This window comes from Crocodylus porosus, unplaced genomic scaffold (genome assembly GCF_001723895.1).
Source record: "Crocodylus porosus isolate Cpor-Errol unplaced genomic scaffold, CroPor_comp1, whole genome shotgun sequence".
In the NCBI taxonomy this organism is placed as follows: Eukaryota; Metazoa; Chordata; order Crocodylia; family Crocodylidae; genus Crocodylus; species Crocodylus porosus.
Genome location: NW_017728931.1, coordinates 53,623,328 through 53,650,813, shown reverse-complemented (window position 1 = coordinate 53,650,813; position 27,486 = coordinate 53,623,328). Strand labels below are relative to the sequence as shown.

The 27,486-nt window shown below is 42.1% G+C and overlaps 1 protein-coding gene across 3 annotated transcripts in view; it reads left to right on the top strand.

Moving 5' to 3' along the window:
* SLC25A17 (solute carrier family 25 member 17) overlaps window positions 1-26,674 on the top strand; it is a 45,307-nt gene extending 18,633 nt beyond the window's left edge. For 2 of the 3 annotated variants that reach the window (XM_019544984.1, XM_019544985.1), the window contains 7 exons: window positions 2,278-2,344; window positions 6,385-6,536; window positions 9,664-9,780; window positions 13,019-13,164; window positions 16,584-16,679; window positions 25,182-25,264; window positions 26,001-26,674. In XM_019544984.1, the coding sequence (XP_019400529.1) occupies window positions 2,278-2,344; window positions 6,385-6,536; window positions 9,664-9,780; window positions 13,019-13,164; window positions 16,584-16,679; window positions 25,182-25,264; window positions 26,001-26,148 (809 nt within the window). In that variant the 3' untranslated portion in view covers window positions 26,149-26,674. The remainder of the gene's footprint in view (window positions 1-2,277; window positions 2,345-6,384; window positions 6,537-9,663; window positions 9,781-13,018; window positions 13,165-16,583; window positions 16,680-25,181; window positions 25,265-26,000) is intronic. The other variant, XM_019544987.1, reaches the window with a different exon arrangement.
* The last annotated feature ends 812 nt before the right edge of the window (window positions 26,675-27,486 follow it).

Sequence of the window (27,486 nt, the reverse complement as noted above, 5' to 3'; positions counted from 1 at the left end):
CCCCCTTCACTCTGCCCTTCTCCTTTTTTTGGAGTGGCTCTCTTAGGCTGTGGCGCTTATCAGACTCATTCCTTGACTGGCAACATGCAGCCTGTTGGACCTCTCCCGCAGCCCTCATCTGGGTAGTGGCCAGCTAATTCACTGGGCTATTTTATATACCAAAACACACAACAAATGTACACACATTTAACTGTTACAGGGTTGGCCTACGTGCTGCCCTTCAAGCCATCCCTTCAGCCCTACTCAGCACCTCCTAATGCACAGTCCTTCAGGCTGTGAGGATTCACCCTATTCTATGTGGGCTGCACTACTGGCCCCTCTCTGCGGCAACACAACTGACCCTGTCTGGGGCCTCTGGGTCTTACACCTCCTGGGGCTCAAGTGGCCATAACCATGCTGAGCCCGCTTACCCACAGTGTTGTGGGGTCTGGGGTTATTGAGGCACCCCACCTGTCTTTCACTGGGGAGGTGAATGGTCCTGGTAGTTCCTGGGGGCTGCCCTGCCATGGGCAGGCTCACCAGGCCTCCTTTCCCCAGCAGGGTGGAGTTTCAGGTCATGCCCAGGACCAGGAATCTCCTGCCATTCCCGTAGCTCCTGCCCTTACCTCCAGGATGTTTCACGAGCAGTAGGGGAGCCAGATGCTATTGCTCCCTCGGCTACAAGTTGCTAACTGCTAACTCTATCTGGCTTACCTTTGTCTGAAAATGGCTGCCTTAATTGGGGACCTGCCGGCTGCCTGCTCCAGCCTTTAATGTGGCAGGCACCCAAAGGTGCACTGCAACAGCTGCGTTCCAAGACCTTGACTCTACTGACCCCCAGATCCATTTCTGCCAATTTTACGAGACAATTTTGGTACTTGCCAACAGCAGACAGTACACACAAGCACAGGGCACTATCATAATGGGGATGGCAACTATAGAAAAATGTGTTGCAGATGTGTTGCAGGCAACGAGCGAGGAGCACAGATTCACACAGGAGACTATGTTTTGGTGCATGTCATTCCCACAATGCACCTCATAAAGCAACTGGCTTCAGGCTTCCACCACACCGATTGCATAAGGGTGAATTTATTTCTCATATAATTAATTTTTGGTATAAAAAAGGTCATTGCATAAGAGAGAATTTGCACATACAGAACCCATATAAAGTGAGGGAAACCTGTGTATGGTAAATCGTGAACCTTTTGGCTTTGGACCAGTATCACGCATGATTTGTACTATATATGGGTAGATACAGATGTGCTTCTTAAAAATGTTTTTACAGTGTACCTGTGATAAAACTTGCAGTAGTTTCAAAAAAGGTAATATGCATCTATTTTGGATGATTTTAGTCTGTAGCCACTATATGCACATTGCTACACCTGTGTTACTTTCAAGGTCAGTTCTTTTTCAAATGTGTTCCTCACTTCCATGTGCTCAGGGAGAGCAGGGTCTTGACAGTGAGGAGGGGAAAGGGCCCCTCCAGATTTATTTTCCCTGCTGTAGCAGTAGGAGAGTGACAAATTTAAGGCAAACCTCCAATAATTGGTTTCTATACCTGGAAAATGATATTAAACTTATACATTTTCTACTATATATAGAATCTTAAGTTAGGGGGTGATCTTATATTCAGGGTTGCTTTATAGTCTAGTAAATATGATATGTTTGGGGAGAATCATGCAGTCTAGCTAGGATTTCTAGAAGGTGGTGGCCCCTGAATTCATGAATCCCAGAGATTGTACTTTGAAGTCATTCAGTCTCGTGTCTGTGGTGAAAGTAGACTTTGACCATCCTAACTGGAAGCCACAGAACCAGCAGGTATTTGAAACTGCAGCTAAAGCTTTATTAAGAACCAGGATGTGATCACTGGGCAGTGCTTCAGAAATGTATGGTTGATGCCATGCGGTGCTGCAACCTTCAAATCTTAAAAATAAATAAATAAATAAAGGCCCAGGGGATGGCAGGGAGTAGTTCTAACCCAGGGAAGGGGGACCTTTAAGATGAATGTAAGAGGCAGAGTTATTAGGGACACTGTTCTGGCAAGCATAGACTGTGGTATGGAGAGCAGTGAGTTGAGGCCAGATCTAACCACTTGTCAGAGGTGGTCCCAACCTCCAGTTCTTGGTTCAATTTTCAAGTCAGAACTTAACAACAGTTAGGGTGCAGTAGTCCAGTGTACTTGTGTTAGTCTTATAGGTGAGAGAACCAATAAAACAAGCACTCTTAAATAGCAGGTCAAAAGAGCCAGCCAGTAAGTTGGGAGAAAATTTGTCTAAAAGTTAGTCTCTTGTCTTCCAGTTGATGAGAAACGCAAATCCAAGACAACACCTGCAGTCTTACTGGAAATAATCAAAGAAGAAGGCCTGTAAGTACAGATGTTAACTTTTAAGGCATGTCTATGTGGGAGCTCTCAGGAGAGTTACTGAACTAACTTCAAAGTGGATTAGCAAACCTCACTCAGCCACTTTGCAGGCACTTTAAATTCAGAATTGAGTAATATTAGACCTAAATAAAGCCACTTTAATTCTGACTTAATTTGTAAGGAACGTAGAGGAAGTCAACTGTTAAAATAAATAACACATCAGTAAGAATGGTGCTTGAGGAAGTAATAGTTGGATTTGAAAGAATGCAAAAATCAGAGGCCCCTGTTGCGTGTAATGTTTAAGATGTGACTAACACATTAATAATGCTTTAAATAGTAACTGACCACATACGGAACTCAGCTTAGGGTGTGAAAATGTAGTAAATGAGCCATGAAGTTATTGTACATACAATGTGGAATAAATTTGTGTCTCATGTCTTAAATGTGTGGCCAGAACCTGTCAAAACCCCATGGGCTACAGCTGGGCAACACAGGGTTTTTGACAGGTCCTGGTGTGCAGGGAGCTATAAAACCATGTGTGATGCCCAACTGGTCAGCACATGGGGTTTATACAGCTCCTGGTGCATTGGGCTCTGGCAACTCCCCATGTACCAGAACGTGTCAAAATTGTGTGCTGCCCACCTGAACAGCACACATGGATTTATAGCTCCCTGTGGGCTGAGCTGAGTGTTGGCTGAGGTGGGGGACTGGTTTGGATCCTGGCCCCAAATGACATTCAGCTTATTGGTTTCATCTTGCTGATGCAGAGGGAGGTCAGGTTCCCCCTGCACCAGCAAGTAAGGCCCAATTTTGGATCTAACCCCCAATCCTAAAATTGCGTGTCCTGCCATGCCACATGTGCACGGTAGTACACACAGTTTTGGGACTGGGGATTAGACCCCATCATGCCTTAAACTGAAAGTTGTTCAGGGGCCAAATTTCCTACTCTTACAGAAAAAAGAGAAAATGCAAGTTTCTGGCAAAGGGAATTTTTTATTGATTCAGCTGAAGGCCTTTAAAGAACCCTGGAGAAAAAGCAGCATAATTTTGGAAAGATGGGTGACTGAAATAATGAGAAAAGCCACAAGTGCAAGTTCATAAGCTTCCTGCAGGTGTTAGCAATGGCACCTTTCATTTTCATAAATATCTGCAGTAGTGGAACTTTTTAAAAATGGATTTTGCTAATTCATACTTCTTAGGTTCTTGTCTGCGCCAGGAAAATGAGCTCATCTTAATACTTTGCCCCATTGTTATACCCCTACCCACTGCTTTTGGCCTTCCCAAGTGACCTTGGAAACAGTGATCCCCTGGTGTAGTGTAGGTAGGTCTGATTCAACATGTGGATAAAATCCAGGGCAGGAGTTTACACCTAGTTGCTCTTGCTGAAGTAGATTAGGCCTGATGGTTCAGGTAACTTGAACCATTAAAATAAACCAATTTTTCTCATCTTTGTTTTGTCTTTTGCATTTTGAGAGTTTCCTTTTGAAAGATCATCAAGTTTCTCTTATTGTTGTGGATGCTGGAAGGGTTTATTTTAAATTGAGGTATATGTAGTTCATATCAGATGCATCCCTTTTCTGGAAGTAAAAGAGAATAGAGATTGTGTGTTTATAAAGATTAAGCTTTTCTTCGTCTTCTATGTCTCCAGCAGTCGTTTATAGTCCGTTAATTAGAGAAGCCTATAACTCCAGCACCTAACTTTTTATAACATTTTGTACTTTCCTAATTAAATGTGGGGGGATGTTACACCAGCTGTATGATAAATGTTTAAGTCTGAATCTTTCATGTCAGCCTTATACTTTATAACATGCCTCACTTAGAGTTCCTTGTTGCCTATGAAAGTGAGCAGATGACTGCATACTTTTGAACTAGAAATAGAATTCAGAATTACTGTGCTTAGTGTGATCTGCTATTAGTTGAAAATAGTCTCAATGAGCAATGGCATTGTATATAATACACAAGATCAGCTGTTTGCCTTCCCACTAACTATAAATATTAAAAAAATACTATGTAATGTTACTCTCAAAGCATGACCATCATCTATCTCTAAAATGCTGAACTTAAATAATATATATGATATTCATCTATACGATAGGTTTCCAAAACACTTTAGAGCAGTTTGACTTGACATTAAAAAAAAAAAAAAAATTAAAATTAGTATTAAATGTCATTTGTCTTAACAAAAAAGGTCATTCTTGTTAGCATAGCCATTAAAGTGTTGATTTACAGCTAAAATTAGCCTTTAGAATAGATTCAGCAACCAATTTTGATAACCAGTAGCATGTGTTTAGATTAATACACATTTAAGTAATTATTCAGTTCAATATACATTTAATTATTTATTAGATTTATATGCTGCCCTTCCCAACCGAGGCTCAAAGGAGTTTACAGTAAGACACAGAATGACATAAAAACAAGTAGAATATTAAAATGTATTCATAGTTTTAATTTGAATAGTTTTTATTTTGTTAAATGATAAATTAAACGTTAATTTTCTATTAAGTAGCTTTTCTTGAGATTTATATCAAGAAACATTTGGATAGAAAATGAAATTCAATGAAAAATATATAAGACTGTTAAAGCAGGTTTTAAGTACAACTGCCATAAATGTTTCAGTTAAACTAGAAGCATGATTTTTTTGTGGGTGACATCTTTTAATGGACCAGCTGCACGTTGGGATAGACATGGATAAGTTTCAGTACCACATGGTACTTAATTCTTTACAAATTAGGTACTGTGATGCCTGAAAGCTTGTCTATCCCAACCATACAGCCAGTCCAATAAGAGGGGTATTGCCCACAAAGTTTTTGCCTTGTATATTTCCTAGAATAGACTATTACAGTTGCATCACTTCAGCACTTAATAAAAAAATTACAGATCCAAATGCATTTTGTATTTAAAACTACTTGATTTCTTAAAGGAAGTGTGGGTTTATTATTTTTAGTTAATTGATATTTAGGTACCTAAGATTTAGAAAGTTGCCTAGTAAGATTTTTTTGTTTTGCTTCCCTCCCCTCCCCAAATGCATAGACAGATTATGTGTCTATTTTCTTCTGAAATCAATGGAAGTGAAGTTTCAAACCTGATGGAGTGCTTTGGAAAAATCCCACTGGACATCTTTCTTTATCTTTAAATGTCTACCTACGTTTGGTAAAACTGATCCCAAGTTCAATGCAACTTAAAAATGTGAACGTGTTGTTGTTTTCCACTTGGTTTCAGGACACAGGCTGAGGGAGGGAAAACAAGCCTTCTTGTTTTTTCAGCCTTCAGTCTGTTCCTCCATTTTGAGTGATCCAAATGAAGAAAACCTTTTCTTTGCACCTGTAGGCTAAACTGAAACCAAAAGTCATTAAGACAAACTGTTCTGCGCAACAGAAACTAAAATTAACTGCTTGTCACTCCATTGTAAGACGAAAAACACAGATACTTAATGAAGCAGTGAAATGTTGACACTTATAAAGCTTGATTTGACCTCAAAAGTCTGAGAAGGTTTCTTGATTCTATAGGTAATGTTAAAAAAAAGGCAGTATCCTTTACTTATTAAAATGTGTGGACAGCTCATTGAGGCAGCATATGTTTACTTATTTAACAGATTATAGTAGGTTGCACTAAAGGTAATCCTTATCATACCTTATCATATTTCAAATGCAGTTTAAAACAGGTATCTTTTAAAAAGTGAAATCTGTACTTAATTTAAATTAAAAGAAACAAGGAAATTAAACTCATTGATTTCTTATTTTTCTTTTTTAACCAATGCTACCTTGGGATCATTCTGGATAAAAGGAACTGTATGAGTCCATAACTGAGTTCTCTTGATCTTTTTTTTTAACAAATGCCTAAGTATCTCTTTGCTTTTCAGAGTCCTGCTCCAAAGTCTATAGTATCCATTGGAAGAACTCACTGACTTCAAGGCTTGCCTTCTACTTGACTTCAGACTAAAACAACTTAACTATGCTTCTGTTCAATGGGCTTTGGATCAGGCCCCATATGCTTTCAGTATTAAATGGTATTTTTCTGACTCTAATTTTTTTTCATCTCCCCAGGCTGGCACCATATCGAGGGTGGTTCCCTGTCATCTCCAGTCTTTGCTGTTCCAATTTTGTTTACTTCTATACATTTAACAGTCTTAAAGCAGTCTGGGTCAAAGGTCAACATTCAACCACAGGAAAAGATTTAGTCCTCGGGGTTGTTGCAGGTAATGGAACCTGCTAGGTATAGTGATATACCATGCCATGGCATGAAATTATATTGAAATCAAAACTTATAATCAAGTGTTGTATGTCAGATTTACTCAAGTAGAAGATAATCTCCCCATAATTAGATTCTATATATGGAAAATTTATAAATTTGTTAGAATTTTCCAGGTATAGAACCCAATTATTGGAGGTTTGCCTTGAATTTGTCTCCCTCCTGCTGCTACAGTAGGGAAAATAAATCTGGGGGGTCAGGTGGTCCATTTGTCCTCTGTTTTCCCCCTCCCTCCCACTGTCAAGACCCCGCTGTCCCTGAGCATAGGGAAGTGAGGAGCCAATTTGAAAATGCTAATTTTGAAATGAATAGGCCTGTAATAACTTGCATAAAGGCAAATTACTAAGGGTGCTGATAGAAATTATTCAAACTGCAGCAGGTTTCAGCACAGGTATTCCATAAAAGCACTTTCAAGCAGTACGTTTGTACTTACTTACATATAGTACAAGCTCTTTTATCATTTTCAAGGCCAAATCAGTTCCAAATTCAACTGGGCAAATCCCAGTAGTCAAGTTCCAAAATTTGACTGAGCAGAGCTCAATTGTCAAGTCTATGTGGCTCTACCACCAGGCAATTCTTCCTCCCAGACTCATTGGTTTGGGACTTTGAATACTCCCCAAATTCAGGCAGGCATCCTATGTGCAAGCCCCAGGCCTGCGCCTTGGAGTTCAGCAGCCCTCTGTTTCCTTTGATCTTAGCTAGAAGGCCACACTATGCATGATGTTGGTCCAAAGCCAAAAGGCTCGTTATTTACCATATAGTTTATTGGGCTGGACCCCAGCAGAGCCAGCAGCATTTCAAGCTATGGTGATCCCATAGCTCAGCACTGGTGTGCGTGTGCGTGTGTGTGCGTACCCCCCTTCCCCCACAAAGGATCGATGTGCTAAGTAGTCCTCCACATGTGACTGGAACCAGGTATTCTTGTCATGAGTCCTGGAATCCTCCAAAAAATTATATGCAGGCGAGGCACAGGGCAACCTGGTCTGGCTTCATCTCATAGAGGACAGGGCCCCACTAATCATTGGTGACAGGCTGAGAGAGGGGGCAAACACAGAGAAAGGAAGGCAAGCAAAGGAGGAACAGCTGGGTCAGGCAGGCAGCCAATAGGGAACTGCCATGCGGGACCCAGCTGAAGGGAGGGAGATTTAAAGGATGCTGAGGGAGCACCCAGGGGAGGACAGAAGAAGAAAGGGAGCATAGGGAAGAAGCGAGAGCAAGCAAGTGAAGGACAGCTGGTAGAAGACCCAAGAGTAAGCTCTGACCTTCCTACTTACCAGTTGAGGTCCAGCAAGGAACAAGAGTCGGCAAAGAAGTCTGAGTGACCAGTGAGTCTGAATCTGGGGGTGAAGGGAACCACTCTGGGGACCTAGAAGAAGAGGAAAGTGAAGGGGAGTTTTACCCCCCCAGAGGACAGAGAAGAGGGAGAGGACCCCAGCCACAAGAGGGTGATGAGGGGGAACCAGAGCAAAAGGTAGCTGTCCTGGGACCCGTGCAGGAAAGAATGGGGCAAGCAGCCACTTAGACCCAGGCTGTAGATACAGTCCTTCGGGTCAAGATAATAACGAACCTTGGCGATAGTCAACATTGCCCAGAACATCAGGTGTGGTGAGGGCAGAGTATTGGGATGGTGGAGCCCTGTGGAGAGCCGCTGAAGTTCTGAGTCTCTAACCATTCTCCTTTGCCCCCCAGTAGTGGCCAAGCATTATCTCCCATAATATCGAAGGTGGCAGGTGATTTATTAGAACAAGCCACTACTGTTCCAGTTAGGAGGTGACGCAACTCTAGGAAGTGCTGGAGGCACTCTTACAATGGCAAAACCAATGTCATGTATTCACCTGTTGTTTACCGGTTTCCCTTTCCAGAAGAACATATAGCCACCCCCCTCCTCCCTCAGATGGCCTTCACCTATAACAAACAGTGACTACCCACATACCAGTTAAGCAAGTAAACCACTAATATAGGTGATATGTTTTGGCCCCCAGGACATTTTAAATACCTACATCATCGTTAGCAGGATGTTGAATCAGTAGTTTTTACCACTGTCAGAAAATAATGCAACCTGGAACTTCTAGTGCATACCTAATGAGTGAATTTAGAGCACCTTTATCCAGCCTTCCCTTGTTTGTTTGCTGTTAGCAAAACTAGGTGGAAAGGATCTTAATAAAAGTACTAGTGCTGGTTTCTGAAACCTCTCAGTGGCAAAGTTGTCACATAACTTCTAATGGGGTGCACCTACATGTTCATCAATGTACCATAGTTATGGCACACTGAATTTAGTAGTTGGATAACCATTTTTATGTAGCTTAATATTTTGCTATTATGTATTATGCAGAAAAGCAGTAAAAGTTCACACCCCAGTTCTTCAAGGTATTTACACTTTTTAAGCTTTTGGGAGAGATCAGGGTAGCACATTTCCATTATATACTCCCTGCCAGTCCCCTAAATTAAGAGATATCCCATTTACCATACAAGAGGAAGTTTGAAAAATAATATTATTTTAATATTTGGCATTTCTTTTATCTATGAATGAATGAATGAAAATGAAGTTCATGGCAGATCTTTGCAGAACATTGATATACTTGGACATAGGAAAAGATCAAGATAAGTTTAGGTTAAAGAGAGATTTGAGTCCATGCATGCCCTTCGGAAGAAGCAAACTTGCTTTTTCTGCTGTGCTTGACTTATATTCTATCACCACGTAAAAATGATCATGTGGAAATCTGGTATGATGATTCTGTGCTTTTATTTGTTATTTTTATTTTTTCTTATATCCAGAAAGCTTATCCTGGAATTTGTTTAACCTGAAGGACATTAATCAATTGATTTAAGAACAAAACAACAGTATGGTCTTGACTTGTCTTATGAGAGAAACCACAGAAACCATTTTAATTGGGAAGCTATACTATTCCCTTTGCTGTGTGTTAGCAGGAAAGAAGTAAAGAAACCAATGCCATTTCCCATGCAATGTGAATTGAGTTACTTTATATGCTGAAGTTAAGGAAAGAAAATACCTGCTTTTCTAGGTTCTGTTTTTAAAGCTCACTTTTCTCCATCTTCTGTTGTATTGGTATTAGGGGTTGTGAATGTGCTATTGACCACTCCACTTTGGGTTGTGAATACACGGCTGAAACTGCAGGGAGCAAAGTTTAGAAATGAAGAAATTATACCAACAAACTACAAGGGCATTGTAGGTAAGTGCCCTCTGCTGTCATTTTTCTTAATAATTTTTATGTTGGTAGAAAAAAATACTGGCTTGATGCTTTCATGTGGGATGCTGTGACCTGCAAGCCTGCTGGTCTCGATTCCTCTTTGAACCCTGGTAATACTCTCAGACCAGAATACTTAGGAAAAGATCCTCTGTGATGGGGGTTATTTGCTAATTCAGACAGGCCTCCTCTCCTGTGAAGTGCAGAAATCCCATAGCCCAGTGAGGACCAGCCATTTTGGTGCACATGCCACAAATTAGCCCTACCCCCACCCCTAGTGCCTCTCCAATACCTTCCACAACTTGATCAGCTGCTCTGTTTGCTGGTCCCTGCCTTATTTGCCACTGCCTGCCTGTCCCTTCCCTGGTCTGCCAAGTACCACACACACAGGCTGTCCATGCCACAGGGTGGCCATCCCTACCCTAGTCCTTCTTTAGGGACCTGTGTACTAGTTTAGGTAAGCTTACTGTCCTTGGATTCAGGAGTGTTACAGTCCCTTTCATAGATGTATGTGCTATAAGCTGGGCAGGGCTACTTCTTGGCTCAAGTGTTGCATGGCCTTTTTTCTGGAACTATGTGAATTCAGGTCATCTCTTGACTTTAAAACTGGCTTTTCACAACTGGCCTCTCTTCAGTTGAATTCTTCCAGTCCTGAGTTTGGAGGATTCAGCAGACAGTAGTCTTCCTGCTCCTGTTTCTGTTGCAAGGAATGAGCCAGCGGTTGTGGCTACACGTGCGTATTAATGCACAGCAATAAACTCCTGAGGTAACTGCTCTGCAGTTTATTGTGCCTGGGATTGTAGCATGTTGAGCTGGGGCAGAGCAGCCCTGCCTGGCAGGGGTCCCGGGCTCAGTGTGCTGTGGAGGTGCTGGGTGGGGCACAAGTGTACTTCAACGTGGGGCCAACCAGTGCGCTCCTTCCTACCCTAGCCAGCTGGGGCAGCATCTACATGTGTGCTGCTACAGAGTTTTTTTTACTCCGTAGCAGGATAGTACTTGTATTTATAAGCATTTGTATTTACAAGTACTATCCTGCTACAGAGTCAATTAATTTACTCCAGCCTAATAGGGGCACATGTGTAGATGCCAAGAGTGTTACAGTGCAGCTAATTAGTCTACTGCACAGTAAATGTCTCATGTAGACATACCTCCTTTCTCCCAGGATATGCCTCTGTCATTCTCTAGGCCAGGGGTAGGCAACAGTTTTTGGCTGGAGTGCCGAAAAACACCATAATGCATACCTCAGAAGGTGCCAGAGTGTCGGCATGGCAGAAAAACAAAATGAGGGCAAGGGGTACATGGCAGGATGCCCTGCTTGTGCCCCTTGCTCCCCACCCAAAGCCTATGCTCCCCCAGCCCTGCTGCCCCTTGCCCCCCACTCAAAGCCCCTGTCCCCCAGCCTGGGCTCTGTAGCTGCCGGCAGCTATCCCAGCTCTGGGTAGCTTCTGGAGCCTGGGGTGCTCCCAGCAGGACTTGCAGCATCCCAGCTGCCTGCTGGGAGCAGCCCGGGCTCCCTGCTGGCAGCAGCTCCCCAGAGCCAGAGCCAGGACGGGCTGCAGCCAGGAGGTTCCAAACAGCTGTGCTGGGCTCCGGTATCAGCTTTGCACTGGCGCATGCAGGCGTGCCTCAGAGTGGGCATTGGGGTGAGGCCTGAGGCAGTGCAGCCCCAGTCTCCTTCTTGCTCCCAGCATGGAGGTGATGAGCCCAGTGTAGCTGTTTGCACTCTGCCTGCTGCTTCTGCAGCTGCCCAGAGCCCGGGCTGGCTCCAAACAGCTGCGCCGGGCTCATCACCTCCATGCCGGGAGCAGGGGAGAGACCAGGGCTGTGCTGCCTCAGGCCCCTCCCCCCCCGCCTGCTCTGAGGTGCGCCTGCATGCGCTGGTGCTGAGCTGATGCAGGAGCCCGGCACAGCTGTTTGGAGCCTCCAGGAGCTCTGGGGAGCTGCTGCCAGCCAGGATCTCCGGCTGCTCCCAGCAGGCAGCTGGGATGCTGCAAGCCCTGCTGGGAGCAGCCTGAGCTCCGTCGCTGCCAGCAGCTACCCGAAGCTGGGGCTGGCCACGGTGTGCCAAGCAAGTTGGCCTCACGTGCCAGGCTTGGCACGCGTGCCAGGGGTTGCTGACCCCTGCTCTAGGCCCTGAGATGCACCACATTTCTGGAACCCTAGAAGGCTTATGCCGGGTTGTCAAAGATACGGTCACATCATCTGGTCCCTGGTGCTGGCCTTGAGTCTCAAGCTGACCCACAGGCGGCATGTGGTGGGGATTGGGCTGTCCCAGTATGCATGGCCCTGGATGCACTACACATAGCACTTGCTCAGAGTCAATCCAGCCCCCCTTGCCACCATCCAGATGCTGGATCCAGCACTCATGACACCTGCTCCAGTTGGTCCAAAGAAAGGCAATATGAGCAGTGCAGGTCCCAGACTGGCTAGAGTGGGTGTTGGATTTGGCACAGGCCAAGTGATCTTGTAACTGTGATCCAGAGTTATTAACTGAACAGCAGATTTCTCTCCATAAGGATTTTGCATTCCAATTTATTGTTCTGATCTGCGCTTTTGAGTGGAGAAAGAGATCAAATTTTTAAATTTTCTGGGTGCCTGCTTCTTGAAACCCAATTATTTGCTAGAGGTGTTTCAGAATTGAGCCAACTGAAATATAGAAAATTAATTTTCATACTGTGTAGCTTGTTTGAGATTAGTTGGGGGTGGGAAACAAATGGTTAAGTTTTGATTCTGCATCTTAATTCTAGCATTGGCAGACATTGATTGAGAGATGGCATTTCCAGTCAGCTTCCAGTTAAAGGAGAGGGGAGAAAGAGAAAAGTTAAGTGTACAGTCATCTGCTATGTGGCCTGCTGGTTAAAATGAAACAGAAAACAAAACAGATCTCTGTATAGGGCTCATCTAGAAGAATGCTGTTAGCAGTAAGCATCTCAGAGATGTTCTTATTCCAGAGATGTTAGGCCTATGTAAAAGGAGGAGAAAAGCTACACAATATGATAGATTTTTTTAAACCTTTTTTCTATCCATCTTTGTCCCTGAATTTGCTGACGAGGTTGGAAGGTGGAGCTTGCACCCCAAAGGGCAGTGCTGTGACTATCTGTTTCCCAATGTAACCCTAATACAGGGTGATACTCCAGATGTATAAATATTCTGACTGCTAAGGTCATGATTAATGCTCTGACAATTAAGGATTCTTACTGTATCTTTCCATCTTCCTTACCAGATGCTTTTCATCAGATAATACGAGATGAAGGGGTCCTGGCTCTGTGGAATGGTACTTTCCCCTCCTTGCTGCTGGTTTTCAATCCTGCCATACAGTTCATGTTCTATGAAGGTTTTAAGCGGAAGCTTTTGAAGAAGCAACAGCAGGTGAGATTAATAGGTTTAGAAGCCATAAGAAAAAGTTATGATTATTTAGCCTGACCTCTCTATAACATGGGATGCCTAATATTGGCAAATAATTCCTACATCAAGGCTTATTACTTCCTGTATTAGAATATGGCTTTAGAAATAGAGCCAGTCTTGATATAAAACTCAAAATGGGAGAGTCAGCCCATCCCTAGGTAAGTTGCTGCAGTGATGAATCACCAATCACTTGTTTAAAAAAATAAAGTACCTTAATGCTCAGTCTAATATAGCTTTCAACCACTGATTTCTGTTAAGCAGCTGTCAACTATAAGAGATCATTTCTGCATGTAAGTATTTTGTAGGCCATGATCAATCTACCTCTTAACCTTTTCTTGGATATATTAAATATACTGAGCTTCTGAAGTCTCACTGTGAGACATGTTTTCTAGACCTTTAATCATTCTTACAGGTTTTTTCTGAACTTTTTCCAATTTTTCATCATCCCCTTTCAAGTGTGGACACCAGAACTGGACGTAACATTCCAGTAATCGTCCCAGTAATGCTGTATACAGAGGTAACATCACCTTCCTACTCCTACTTACTATTTTCCTTCTTCTGCATCTAAGTTTTATGTTTGCCCTCTTAGATACAGCATCACACTTGGGAGCTCATCTTCATTTTGTTATTTGTCATTACCCCAGTGTTCTTTTCAGTGTCATCACATTTTAGGATTCTCTCTCTCATCTTGTAAGTATAACTTACATTTTTTATTCTTAGATGTATGGCATTGCATTTTAATACAGCCCACTGCATCTTATCAAGCAATCCAGGAAGGTGTATATAACGGCTGTATTCTCCTACATTATTTACTACTCCACAGTTGGTTTTGTGCTGCAAATTTAACCAGGAGTAGTTTTATATTTTCTTTTAGAACATAGGCAAAGGCATTGAATAGCCCTGGTCCAAGAAAAAAATACTGTTATCTGCTTCTCCCCTTCCTGCCAAGAGGAAGATGATGTCCTGTTTATAATTATTTTTATGATCTATTAATCAATCTTTAATGTATTGAATATAGGGTACATTTTTTAGTTTTTATCAGAATGTTGTTCAGATCTAAGTCAGTGCATTTCAGAATTGTCACCACGTTTATCTTTATGAATAATCAAATTTGTAATAGCATCGGGGAAGCAGTAATGGGTTTGTCTGACAAGACCTATTTTCTTTAAAACCGTTCTGAGTGGCATTAATTATGCTACCATTCTGTATAGATTGCATTGGAAAAATGAGCCTCTTTATGATTTTGCCTTGGATTCATTTTACGTTTAACTGTCCTAAATAACCATCATGACTATGTTTTACTTTTTTGAATATTGACACATCATCTTTTCTGCCATGCTTCTGAACTTTTTTGCTATTCCAAACTTGATTAGAATGAACATCAATATCAGAGCTTGGCCAAATCTTGTAATGCTCTTGAATACAAATTATTTGGTCCTGCCAGTCTAAAAAGAATAATATTTTTTATTTCATGAGAAACTGTTGAGGATATTAGAAAGTCTTACTTCTGAAAGCTATGGATACCTCCTCCCTGCTTTTTTCAAAATATAGCATGGAGATGTTTATTGGACACTTCAGGCTTTTTTGTGTTGTGACTGAGAACTTTATTATTTTTATCTAATGTTGGCTCTCTACCATTGGTAGGATTTAATTTCCTCCAGATATACATGTTCTTATTGTTGTTAATCCTACTGGCTATAGCTTTATCATTAATACCTTCAGCTTTCCTTGACAGTTTTCTGCATTTTCTAACTCTTTGTACTCCTTGCTTTCCACTTCCTCATTGTTTTCATTTGTTAGACATAATATTTTAATTAGTATTTTTTACTTCTCCTTTTAACTGGGATGTGTTTTACTCTAAGAAGACCACTTACATGGATGTGGGTTTGTTAGTCTGAGTATCTAAATGAGCAATAAGCAGTGTTAAATAACCCCCATTCTCATTCATATTTTTGTTTAACTTTTTCTTCCCTCTCAGCTTTGACTATACGTTTTCAGCATGCTGAAATCAGCATTTTTAATGCACTGTGCGTGCGTGGTTGTGTGTGCATAGTAGAGATAGGGACTATATTTTGTTTGCGTATAACAGTAAACTAATTTGTGATCACCTTGCAGCTAGGCAACTGTCAGTTTTCAGTTTAGCAATCAAGTTTATTTTAAACTATCGGAGTGAAGGAGTATATCATACTATCCCTAGATGGCTGCATTATGGCTCTTATGTTTAATAAGTTTGTGCATAATCTCTGAAAACTCCAAGATTGCTTATCTAATGGCAATGCAAGGCCTCTGGTGCATGTTACCAAGAATGCCTCAGTTGTCAGATATCCAGGTTGTAGCCATATTGGGCTAGAGGCAAGGAATATAACAGGCAGATAAATACAGTAAAAGCTTCCTTAACTGGCACCTTACAAGCTGGCAGGTTCTCTTAACCGGCATGGTGGCTTGTAAGGTAAAGTGAAACGGGAAGTGCCCACTGTGGCACTTCCGGTTTCTGTGAGCTCCCATGGCCCGGGGCAAAGCAGCCTGTGCTGCCAAGCCCCCATGACCTGGGGCATAGCAGGCTGCACGGGGCCTGCCTCCCTGTCCTGCAGGGCCCCTAGGAGGGTTGGTGATGTGGCAGGAGAGTCGGCCATGGTGCGGGAGGGGCAGTGATGCCCCGGACGTGGCAGGAGAAGTGACAGGCCAAACAGGCAAAGGCGCCTGTTCGGGCTGCCCAATTAACCAGAGTATTTTATTATCCGACACCCCCCCATACCCCCTGGGTGCCAGATAACAAAGCTTTAGCTGTACAATAATTTGTTTGCAAATATCTAGTTGGTCTAATAAGATATCACTTCTTCCAAGAGTTTTGATTCTTTTCAGTTGTCAGAGTGAGCAGTCTTTAACTGACCTCTATTTGTGTGATGTTTCAGTTAGAGCATTGGTCCATAAGTTTCCAGTTTCCATTCTTTTGAATTATCAGCAACTAAAGCTTGCAGTAGAGTGCTGTCTTCTGCCTTGATCCAGTCATTCAACCCTTACCAGCAGGTTTCAGCAATTCCAGTTACTCCCTATAAAGGGTGAAGACTGCAAAAGCCTATGAATAGGGGTCATTGGAAAACATGTCTCCATGTTAGCGATGTTTACTTGTGGCCTTGGCGTGATATTGTAGCTGTGATGGTCCAGGAATAAAGGGAGAGGTAAAGATGCAGGTGGTGGCTTACTTGTAGTTTTGACCCTGAAAAGAAAGACGTGCCATAGACTTTGCTAGTGAGGTTTTGTGGAAGGTGCTTGGATATTCTAGTGGTGGGCATCAGTATTTTAAAAACTCTAATATGTAAAGTTATATAACTGGCTGATGTGTTTCTACATGCAAGTAACCCTTTCCTTAAACTTTTGAGCAGCTCACTTCTTTGGATGTGTTCATCATCGGTGCAGTAGCCAAAGCAGTTGCTACTACAATCACATATCCGATGCAGACAGTACAGTCAATTCTGCGGGTGAGTTTGTACTATAAATGTATCCAGTTAACTTCAGGGAAGTCTGTATGAAATAGCTGGTCACATCAGGCATGAGTGTTACTTAATATCGTGTGATCTATGGGGCGGCTAAATGGTTAGCATTAACTTTCATGATAAATTGCTGGTTGCTTTACCTGTGGGCATTTTAAGTGGTGAGAACTTACAAAGTGGTACATCATTATTATAGTTTTATTATTTAGATTTATATCCCACTCATTTATGCATTGTTTTTCATAAAAGTGCTGACTTAAGGTCTGTATAATTCATATATCTCTGAATATAGATTCATAGCTCGGAATATAAATAGAACAATGATCCTTACTGATGGTGCTGTATTTAAGGGTGCTGGAAAAAGTTACACATGTCACAAGATAAACCCAGAGATTTCAGATAGGAATCCATAGTGACAAAAACATTTTGGCTCGTTCCTGAGTTTTTGCAACAGCAAAATTGTTCTATCTTTCCATAATCAAAAAGTGAGAGAAGGCTAAGAGATGGCATTTACCAACGGGCTTTGAGTCTAATAAGGGTGTCCTGAGTTTGAAAAGTTTGAGAACCACTGAAATAGAAATAGGGGTTAGAAAGAAGGTAAAAATACTAGGGTAAAAAAGACTCTAGTTCAAATTGTCTCTAAATGACTAAACCAAAATAAATGCAAATTGTATAAATTAGGATTGCTAGATTCAGTTAGGCCACTATTGCTTGTTAGTAGTAGCTAGTATCTAATGAATCGGAGGAAAGTGAGCTCCCTCATTAACAAACGCATCTAAACAGATGCCCAAGTTGCTACAGCAATTGGTGAAGTGACGGAGACACTTACAGGCAATCCCTGCTTAACGCTGTTTCACTTAGCAATATTTCGCTATAATGCTCACTTGAAATTGATACCTGATTTCACTTAGGGCTCAGTGAGTTTCATTATAATGCTCGTGGTTGCCATCTTGGGTCATTAAAAACAATTACGGTCACCATCTTGGGTAGTCATATATTTTTGGTTTTGCTTAACGCTCGTTTTTTCAGGACCAATTAAGAGCACTAAGCAGAAGTTGCATGTATTTTGATCCTTGCAAGCAATTTGTATACATCCTGCAGCAAGTAATATAATTATCTTAGTTTGGTTTGTTCAACTTGTTGATATTAGGGTAGTAGCATAACAAAGCAGGTGGTTTTGATTTCAAATAAAAATTAATTAAATGGCTAACTTTTGAATGAGCTGGTAGCTTTGAGCTTTGATTAAAAACAAAGATTAAATAATAGTTTTGCATTTGCAATTTAATTTTGTCCTTGAAAAATGATTTATTTTTATTGGTTGGTAGTCATTAAAACATGTTGATAAATATAACTTTAAATTACATTTGGCACTTTTCTTTGCTAATCAGGAGCCTACACTGTATCAATGGACATTTAAGCAATTATATACTGTATGATACATATATGCAGATTTGTTTTGTCTGATAAGGGTATCTGAGGCATTTCTTTACTAATGATTTTTTTGCTTATGTATGTCATGGTCTTTAGATGGGTATTGGAATTAATTTAAATGCTGTTTCCATACATCTTAACATATATTTTAATAAGCTTAAATGTGCTGGATACGGTAGAAGAAATATTTGCCTTTTACAACTGACTTAGTAACCAAAGGAAATGTTTTTAGTGAAGGAATTAAAATTATTTATTTTGGTTACTATATTCAAGATTTTAGAATTCAGATCTTTTTATAGACCTTATTTGATTCTTAGTTTAGAAATGGAAAACATTTTCCTAATTAGCGTTTCCATTAATTAATTATTGAAATAAATCAGCTTAATAAACTGAAAGGAAAAAGATATTATTTCTGCCTCTGCAGAAGTGATTTCTGATGTTCAGAATCTGCTTCAGTGCTTCAGCTCTGTCTCCAGGTTCACTGGTTCATTAGTTTTGATGTTGACAGAAAACTTACTGCTTTATATGATTTTATTTAAATTTTGAAATAGATCATAATTTTAGGTTTAACATATATTTATCATATTAAGTTTAATTTTAAATGGTCTTTTAGAAGAAAAATGCATACGAGTTGAATCCAAATCTGATTTTAAAAGATATTTTTGCCATACTATATAAACCAATATTATAAATAAAAGTATTTTGACTTCTATTTACTTTATAAAGATGTGTTTCTAGTGTCTGAACATGCCTGTATGAAACAGAATCTTTTTATCCAGCAAACCCAGTCCCCAAGTTCAGTCATGTTTGCTTACTCCAATAGCAAAAATAAGTTTTTAGCACTGTGGAGTAGGGGTTCACAGCATAAGACTCACAAACTTTGGGGATTGGGCCTAATCTGTTCTGTACCATGGTCCAGGCAGCAGGGAGAAGTGATAGCAGTAGCAGCAGTGACTGTGCCCAAAGCACTGGCCTTGCCTTAGACCTAAGCTGGGTCGTTCCAGCCTGCCACTGCTTCATTAACTCAGCAGTTGTCAATTTAAGGCTTAGACAAGGCAGGGGGATTGCATTAGCTCTATTTGGATTGAATTGCCTTGTGTTCACTCAGTGCAGTTCTCTCAGAATTTATCTGCCAATTTTGCAACTTAGATGATCAGCTTTAACAGTGGATTAAGCCTGTTTTGGGATGAGTTAATCTAGACTTTTTTTTGTGTGGATATGTTGGTGTTTTGGATGATCTTTCCTGCATCTGATAGTCCTTCTACTGCTATCATGCACTGCATTGCTTCACATCAAACTTCAGTTTATCTTTGTGCGCCTTCTGCTGCTTTAAGTTGATCTTTTACCGGGCATCATTCCCAGCCTGTTACCCCAGTTACACATCTTATCCCTTTCAGCCTGTTAGCAGCCTTTGCCTTGTGGATCTAGTGCAGAAGTCATGCCTTTTTGTTTGCAGCCTTGGGAGAGGTTATAGTTTAGCCTTGTTGTATTAGCAGCCCCAGGAATGCCAAGAGCTAAGTGTTCATTTAAAGCAAATTGAGAAGAAGACTCTCTGCTGGAACATGTTTCAGTGCTATGACAAAGGAAAGGAGCTCTGGCAGATTTTATTTAAAAAGCAAAAGCAGCAAGACCTCTTGCTACACTCCAAGGACTGCCCCAGCTGTCATTAAACTAAGACTAGATTTTGGCCAAGCACCACTAACAAACACTAGTGTCCTGTGGACCGTATTGACCATATCTAAAAGATCATGGATTCTGCAGAAAAGATTTCTCCAGGAAACCCGGGTGTCTTTTTCATGAAGAGCCGTTAAGTGGATCCAGCATCAGAGGGAAGGGGGTGCAGCCATACTCACTTTGGTTGTGCAGTGCATGTGCAGCGAGTTCTCTGACCTCGCCAGCTTGTCAGAGCAGTTCTGAAACCCGGGGGAAGAACACCACTGCTCCTGCCTCCCTTTTCCCTGGCCACCAGATTTGCTAGTAGGCAAAGGGATGGAGGAGCAGGCGGCAGCAGCATTCACCCCATGGGTTCCACTGACAAGCTGCTGAGCTCAGAGTTCACTGTGCACGCACCACAGAGCTGAAAGGGGTTGCAGCTGCGCCCCCTGCACTCTCCTGGATCTGCCCCTACAAAAGCCCAAAGTTAGACCCCAATGACAAGATATGCCTGGACATTTCAGAAACTATGTGCAGGAAACCTCTGTCAGTTAAGTGTTATGTGCTGTGTTTCTTTTCAGTTGCATAGTTTTAACTCTTCATTTTGCATAGCCAGCAGCAGCTGCATTCTGGTAGGGCCAGATGTGCAGTAAGGCGTGTTTATGCCTGTCCAGGTTCTATCCACTTCGCACCTGTTGTGTGCTCAGAGTGGCCTCCAGGCATGGTAGTGTGTGTGGTTTTATTGAATTGTTTGCATCTCTCCCCAGTCAAGCAAAAAAGGACTCCCCTTGCTCTCTTTCAATTAACTATTACTCCACCCATTACTACATGCTCAAACTTATGCCTGTGCTAGTAGAAGGTAAACTACCACAGCATGAATTTCTTTGAAGTATCAGAGTTTGATCTCCCCCCCCTGCTCACTACTTGTCCCACCTGATCCAGTTTGGTGGGTCAGACTGTGCTGTAGGCTTGCTGGCTCAAGTGGCAGGCACAGAGAAAGAAAACCATATAACAAGTCTTTTTATTCTCAAGTGTAGTAATACCCTTAGCTTCCTACCACCCTGGCAGTTTAAGGCAGGGGTTGGTAACCTTTTGCCACTGTGGGCCACAGCTTGTGACCCAGGCCCCTGCCAAGAACTTCAGATCTCCACCCCTGGAGTGCCTAAGATGCCCTTGCTTTACTCAGTACTAATCCTCATCCCCAATGGCAAATGGAGAGGGGGAAATCCTGTGGCAAGGGTAAGCACAAGAGAGAAGCAGGGAAGCCTGCAGAGGGGGGCACTGAGGAGGGGATGGGCACCAAAGTGTAGCTGTGTGCCTCTGATCCCCCGCCGGTGGTCGACCCCTAGTTTAAGATATAGTTTCCAAAATGGTACATTTCAAAAGGTGTTGTTATGACAACAGGCATTTTAACCAAGCTGCCAGTATTAACTGCATAAGTTCAGAACTATTACTACTTAAGTCTGTTTTGTTTGCTGTAGGCCTTGTGCCAGTCGCCCAGTGCTAAATGAAATTGCTAAGAGAAGATAGCACTCTGTTTAGTGACCCTTGTTGTACTGTGGCCATCCTAGGGGTATCTGACATGCAGTGCTGCCTGCCCATCCACTTGTATGGTAGCTTTTGTGGTGCTCCATTCCAATGAATATTGTTGCTGCATGGCTTTTTGGTTTGTCCTTTGTCATTCTGAATAAGACATTTTTTCATGTTTTTGTTTTGGTGATACTGTAACATTCTCCAGGGGATGCATGTGCAATAACTAGTGTGTCCCTTGCTGCATCCCTCATTTGTTCAGATCAGAGCCTTAACCACCCATGCCACTGATCTGCTGATGTGCAGTTAACCTGTTCCCCCAGCCCACTACCTATCTATGATAATACTGAGCTTGGATATAAAAGGAGGAAAGAAGATGGAAAAAGCCTTATGATAGCTAAGCCACACCGGCCTAGGAAGGGAGTATGGGGAAAAAGCAACATTTTATTATTGATGGTATGAGACTGAAATCAGTCAGTACAGCCATTCTTTCTCAGTTCCTGCTCCTGCTGTGCTGTTGTCTCCACAGACAGGAGCATTATTGATTTTCAGAATTTGACAAAGTTTTTGCTCAGGAATAGGAAGATGAGATTTGAATGTTTGGGGACCTGTGCAGAGTGCCAGAAGGGGGCTCAGAAGCCAGAGGAGTATAGGAGAAGGTTTCTTTATGAGAGAAAGGAGGATAGACAATTCATAAGGAACCAAGTTGAGAAAGAAGATAGGGGCAAGCAGAAACATTTCTTGCAGTTGATATGGAAGTGACGCACTTGGTGGAATCTTCCAATGCAGACCCACAGTCCTGGCTAGCAATGCCCTGCAACATGCAGAGAGCAATGCTTACTGAGAGTAGCTGTACATTTACCCAAGTTCCTGCTGCTGGGACTTCACACCTCCACCTTGCTCTGAAACAATAATGGGGAACACTGGGATGTTATCTTCACATCTGCAGCTACAAGCCATAATTTCTTCCCTGGTCATTCTGTGCTCCAAAGCAAGGTTAACAAGTAGAATCCCAAACTTCCACATATTTGTGACCAGAATAGGGCAAATGTGTACATAACACTTGAGGTATATGCAGTGTTGTTTGATGTTTTATGGCATGGTTAATGTTCCACTGGTTTAAAGTTTGCACTGTGATGCTCAGTAAAGATGTATTTGCATTATGATAGAAAGTGAAGGTTGGAAGGGACCTTAGGAGGTCATCTAGTCTACTGTCCTGCCAGAGCAGAACCAATTATATCATCCCAGCCAAGGCTTTCTTTAGCTGGGTCTTAAAAACCTCCAAGAGTGGAGATTCCACAACCTGTCTGGATAATCTGTTCCAGTGTTTTACTACCCTCCTAGTGGGAGTTTTTCCTAATATCTAACCTAAACTTCCTTGTACTTGATGTTCAGTAAAAATTACTTTTGAATGAAGTTTCTGTGGATTAAAAATACGTATGAATCAACATAATAAAAGTGCCCTTTCATACATGTGGTACACTGAGTGTAAAAACAACTAACAACCAAGCAACATTTCATTTTGTGAAACCCTTAGGCGCAGACTAATGAAATCTTCATGCAGTGTAAAAAACTTGTATTTCAGTGCTTTAGTTCAGTGGTTCTCAATCTTTTTAGACTCAGCTTCCCCTTTGTTAGGCTCAAGGCACATTTCAGAAAATGCCAGTTCTTCACTTTCACACTTTTTTTGACTATGGAAAAATGCTATAGCAATTCTTTCATTGTAAAGTTAGAAAGACCCCAGTAGGTTCCAAAATGTTTTTGATGCTATGGATTCCTATTTGAAATCATGGGATTTTTCTTATGAATCATGTAGGTGTTTGCAGACATAACAGTGCTAATGTTGATTGGCACCCTGCAGCACCTTTTAAAAGGATCTTGGGGCAACCTGGTTGCAAATCACTGTTTAATGTCTAGACTCAAAGTAAAAGCATGTGACATCTGACCTTGTGGCCTTGATGAGTTTCTGCAGTGTGCAGATGCAGTTTTTCTGATTGTACATAAATGTAAAAGCCTGTACCTCTGCCTTCCACATGCTCATGAGGTATGCTCTCTTGCTGTCACAAATGGCATCCAGCCCTTCTGTTTCCCTTTCAGCTTTCCACATAGACATGCTGATGTAATTTGCAGAGCAAGGTACACTTAAACAGCTCCTGTCCAAGAATCCAGTAAAATGCTACATTACTCATGGGAAGCAGCGAATAAACTGGGTCTTGTAAAATGACAGGAGAAATTGTCAAGCCCATTCATGTCCACAGTGGTCCGGGGAGCAAGAGTACTCTTTTTCTTTGAAGAAAATAGGCCTGAATTTTAAGAATTCTAGTGTCCAGGTCCTTCACAGGTGCCCCTGTGTCCATGTAGGTGAACTGTCACAGTGATCACTCAAGCTTTGAAGCACTAGCGAGAGGCACTTTTTTTGTGTGTGATGAATGCCGAAGTCTGGGATGGGGGGTAAAAATTAACTCAAGGGCCCTCTCTATGGTCTATGCAATCCCATCAGTAACTAAATATTGCCCAGTTTTTTCACCTGGAGGATTCCCATCAGTCACTACTAAACATTGCCTAGCTTTGTCACCTGGAGAATTGGCATTTCCTTCATAGCAACATGGGCCTTCAAAAACAATGGTTGCAGAGACTAATCTAGTAATACCAAAATAGTTAGCTATTGATTGGTAGTAATCATGGTCAGCTTCCAGATGGTGAATGCTCTGAACATATTTTTAACAACCTGGTGCCATGTTGAGTATATTGGGTCAAAGGGACATAAGTTGACACAGACTGGCCATGTCTACACAAGACGCTGTCATTTAGTTTTTGCACATACAAGTACTAAACAACTGCCCAGTAATAGGAGTTATTGCACAGTAGCATCCCCAAACAGCTTTTTGGTGACACTGACTGAACAGTAGCTCATTACTACTGCACAGTAGTGTTGCGTGACACTTCGTGCCTTGCGATGCTATTGTACAGTAGTAATAAACTACTGCACAGTCAGTGTCTCTTGTAGACACAGCCACTGCGTGGACGTGATTATTTCTGTTAAGGTTCCATAAAAATGTACCTATGGAAAAATATTCTGGACAATCCTCTCTAAGTAGAGAAGCCATAAGTTCCAGTTCCAGACTTCAGTTCTGCTCTTGGTTTTGCTTATGCATTTCTACCAATGGTATTGGTCAGCACTGATATGAAGGCATAATCTGTTCTGCTGATGTGAAAGTCAGCAGGAACTCGGTTTGACTTTCAGGTCCCAGATGAACTCTTCAGGATGTGTATAAAAATAATTTTGAATACTAGAGAGGCAAGAATGCTTGTAGGTGATATCTTTTATTAGACCAGCTACATGGTTGGGATAGACATAGGCAAGCTTTTGGGTTATCACAGGACCCTTTCTCAGACCTCTGGAAGAGAAGCAGATGCAGCAGAGCTAAGCAGCAGATGGTACAAAAGCTTGTATAAAATTCCATATGTAAATAAGCAGGCAGGATAGATGCGAAGCAGGCAGGATAGATGCGATGAAAGTAGAGATGCATCTTGAATATTGGAATGTTTTAAACTGAGTGATTGAAAGCTAACTGACAACACTGTAATGCTTTTTTGGGGGCTGAACTGGGCTATAAAATCAATGCAATTTCACATGTAGCAAATGCACGCAATTTTAATGGAGGTATAACATCTAATAAAATTAACTTCACTAAAAGTGTTAGCCATACTGAGACATTGACTGACATCTTTGAGAGCATAGTTAATACTGGAAATGATCATTTTAGTGATGTCTTCATATCTTACCTATTCATTAGGATTCTCAAACTGGCAGTGGGAGTATGGCTAAGAGGAATTTCAACAAATGATTAACTGTTTCTTTCTTTTCCCTTTCAGTTTGGGCGACATCGATTGAACCCAGAAAATCGGACACTAGGCAGTCTTAAGAATGTTCTCCACATTCTGCGACAGAGAGTGAAGTGAGTTTTCCATTTTTTAACCTTAATTAATGCTTCACATGCACAAATAAAAAGATTGGGGGTGTCTTAAATACATTGACAGTATTGTTGGACCTGACCCTATTTGTTTCAACCTACTTGAATTCATAACTCAGCTTCACCTCTGTCTTGTAGAGTACTGCAAAACAAGTATAAGGAAGTGAGCAACCACTAGCAAAGCAAATATATGCATGTCTGCCAGTGTGAAGTACATCTGTAGGCAGTAGCTCATTCACTCCCTTAGAAAAAAAGTTTAGTTTTTTGCATGCAGTGCCTGTCCTCTCCACAAAGGGGAAGGAGACGGAGAGGCTCAATTTAACTTCTAGCTTTACTTATATATATGATGTGTCAGTAGTTGCTGGAGGTCACTGTTGGCTTAGGAACATCAATTAGCCGGTTGCTCAACCTGTGTGAAAATGAATATCAGTCCAGTTTCTAAAAGGCAAATATCTGCATTGTAATTGCTTTCCTTGATGACAGTCTGCATTGAAACTACATAATTTAGTATGTTGTGGAGACTGACCTACCTTTCCAAACCAAGGGTGTAGTACATTCATGTGAGTTTGTGCATGTGGGAAGCATAACCTACTCTACTCATGCCTTAACCGTTTCTCAGGGATAGATGGAGAAGGTCAGTCTGCAAAGCTATGTGGCGCTTCTCATGTGTACCCTAGGGTCTTTGAGAAAACTTTTTACATCTGTCCAACCTGTTTCTTAGGCGCTTTGGCTTAGTGGGACTCTACAAAGGACTTGAAGCGAAGCTTCTGCAGACTGTCCTCACTGCTGCACTTATGTTCTTAGTCTACGAGAAACTGACTGCTGCTACCTTCACAGTCATGGGATTAAAGAAGTCACAGAAGCACTGAGAGTGACCCCTGCTGCACAGTGAGCATGGAAGAAAAAATGGGGGTCTGGGAGGGGAATCCAACACCTAGGGGAAAAGCTGAGGCACTGGGGATCCCCTCATCTCTAAAGCCACCTCCTCTTCACTGCTCCCTATGCTTATTGAAGCTATTTCAGAAACTAGCTGAGGAGAGCTTTGGAACACAGTCTGGTAGGATTTGCTGTCATCCCTTTCTGGGATTGTTTGTTTACTCTCTTGACTATGTCTGGATCATTTGGGTTATCAATTTAATGGAAAGATTATTTTAAACACGTGCAGTTATTTGAATTTCTAAATAATTTGGCTGGCTTTTCGGGCGGGAAATAGGTGCTTCCTACTGTAGTTCACTTTCTTTCCCTCCCCCACCCAGTTGCCCTCAGCTGTCCTCCCTCCTCCACTACTGTCCTTGCTATTGGCAGCAGCAGGAACTTGATTTTGTGTAATTCTGTCTGCAAGGTGTTTGTTTCACTTGATATTTGGTTCATTAAAATGAATTCATGTGGAAACAGGCTTTTGGCATAGTTTTCATTTAATATCTGATTTTTTTCCTGGCAGAAGATGAGGAGATGCTGTTCCAAATCTCGAGGGGTAAAACCTGGGAGTGGTTAAAATGTTGGTTCCCAAGGACTGCATCTGCTGCTTTCTGAATGCGTTAGCAGACTTGGAATCCAAACGCTGGTTCTCTGGTAATGGCAGCACAGTTGCGCCCTGCACCATGCAGACTGTTCTGTCTAGTACGGGGGTGCTCAACCTTTTGGCCCCGCAGGTCAGGTGAGTGGCATGAGGCTGGTCCACAGGCTGAACTGGGGCCTGTGTTGCCTCCACTGGCCCTGCATGCCTGAATTGAGCCGTGTGCTGCATCTGCATGCTGGGATATGGCTCCTTGTCACATCTGCCCAACCCCGTGTACTGGGCTTGGGCCCTATGTGCAGAGATTGGGCTGTAGGGCCCTGCCTACCCCTGTGCACTGGGATCAGGCCCCACACCACCCTATGCACCTGATCTAGCACAGAGGGCCATGGCCTATGGGGTCCAGGTCTGGTCCATGGGCTGGGGATTGAGCACCCCTGGACTAATATGTTAGCTCAGATCAGTTCATTTAGTACAGTGGTTCTCAGCCTTTCAGGGTCGTGATACCCCACCTCCACTTTTTTGAATGTGGCAGCATCCCCAGCTGAGAACCACTGTTGCTGCTTCAGCTTTCCTTAATGCTGCTCAGCTGCATACTACTGCCTCCAAATTAAAATGCCTCATGGGGTTCTGCACAGCCAGTCTGGAAAGGGCTGTGCCATGTCTGCATGCTCCCTTGTTTTAGAGCTTT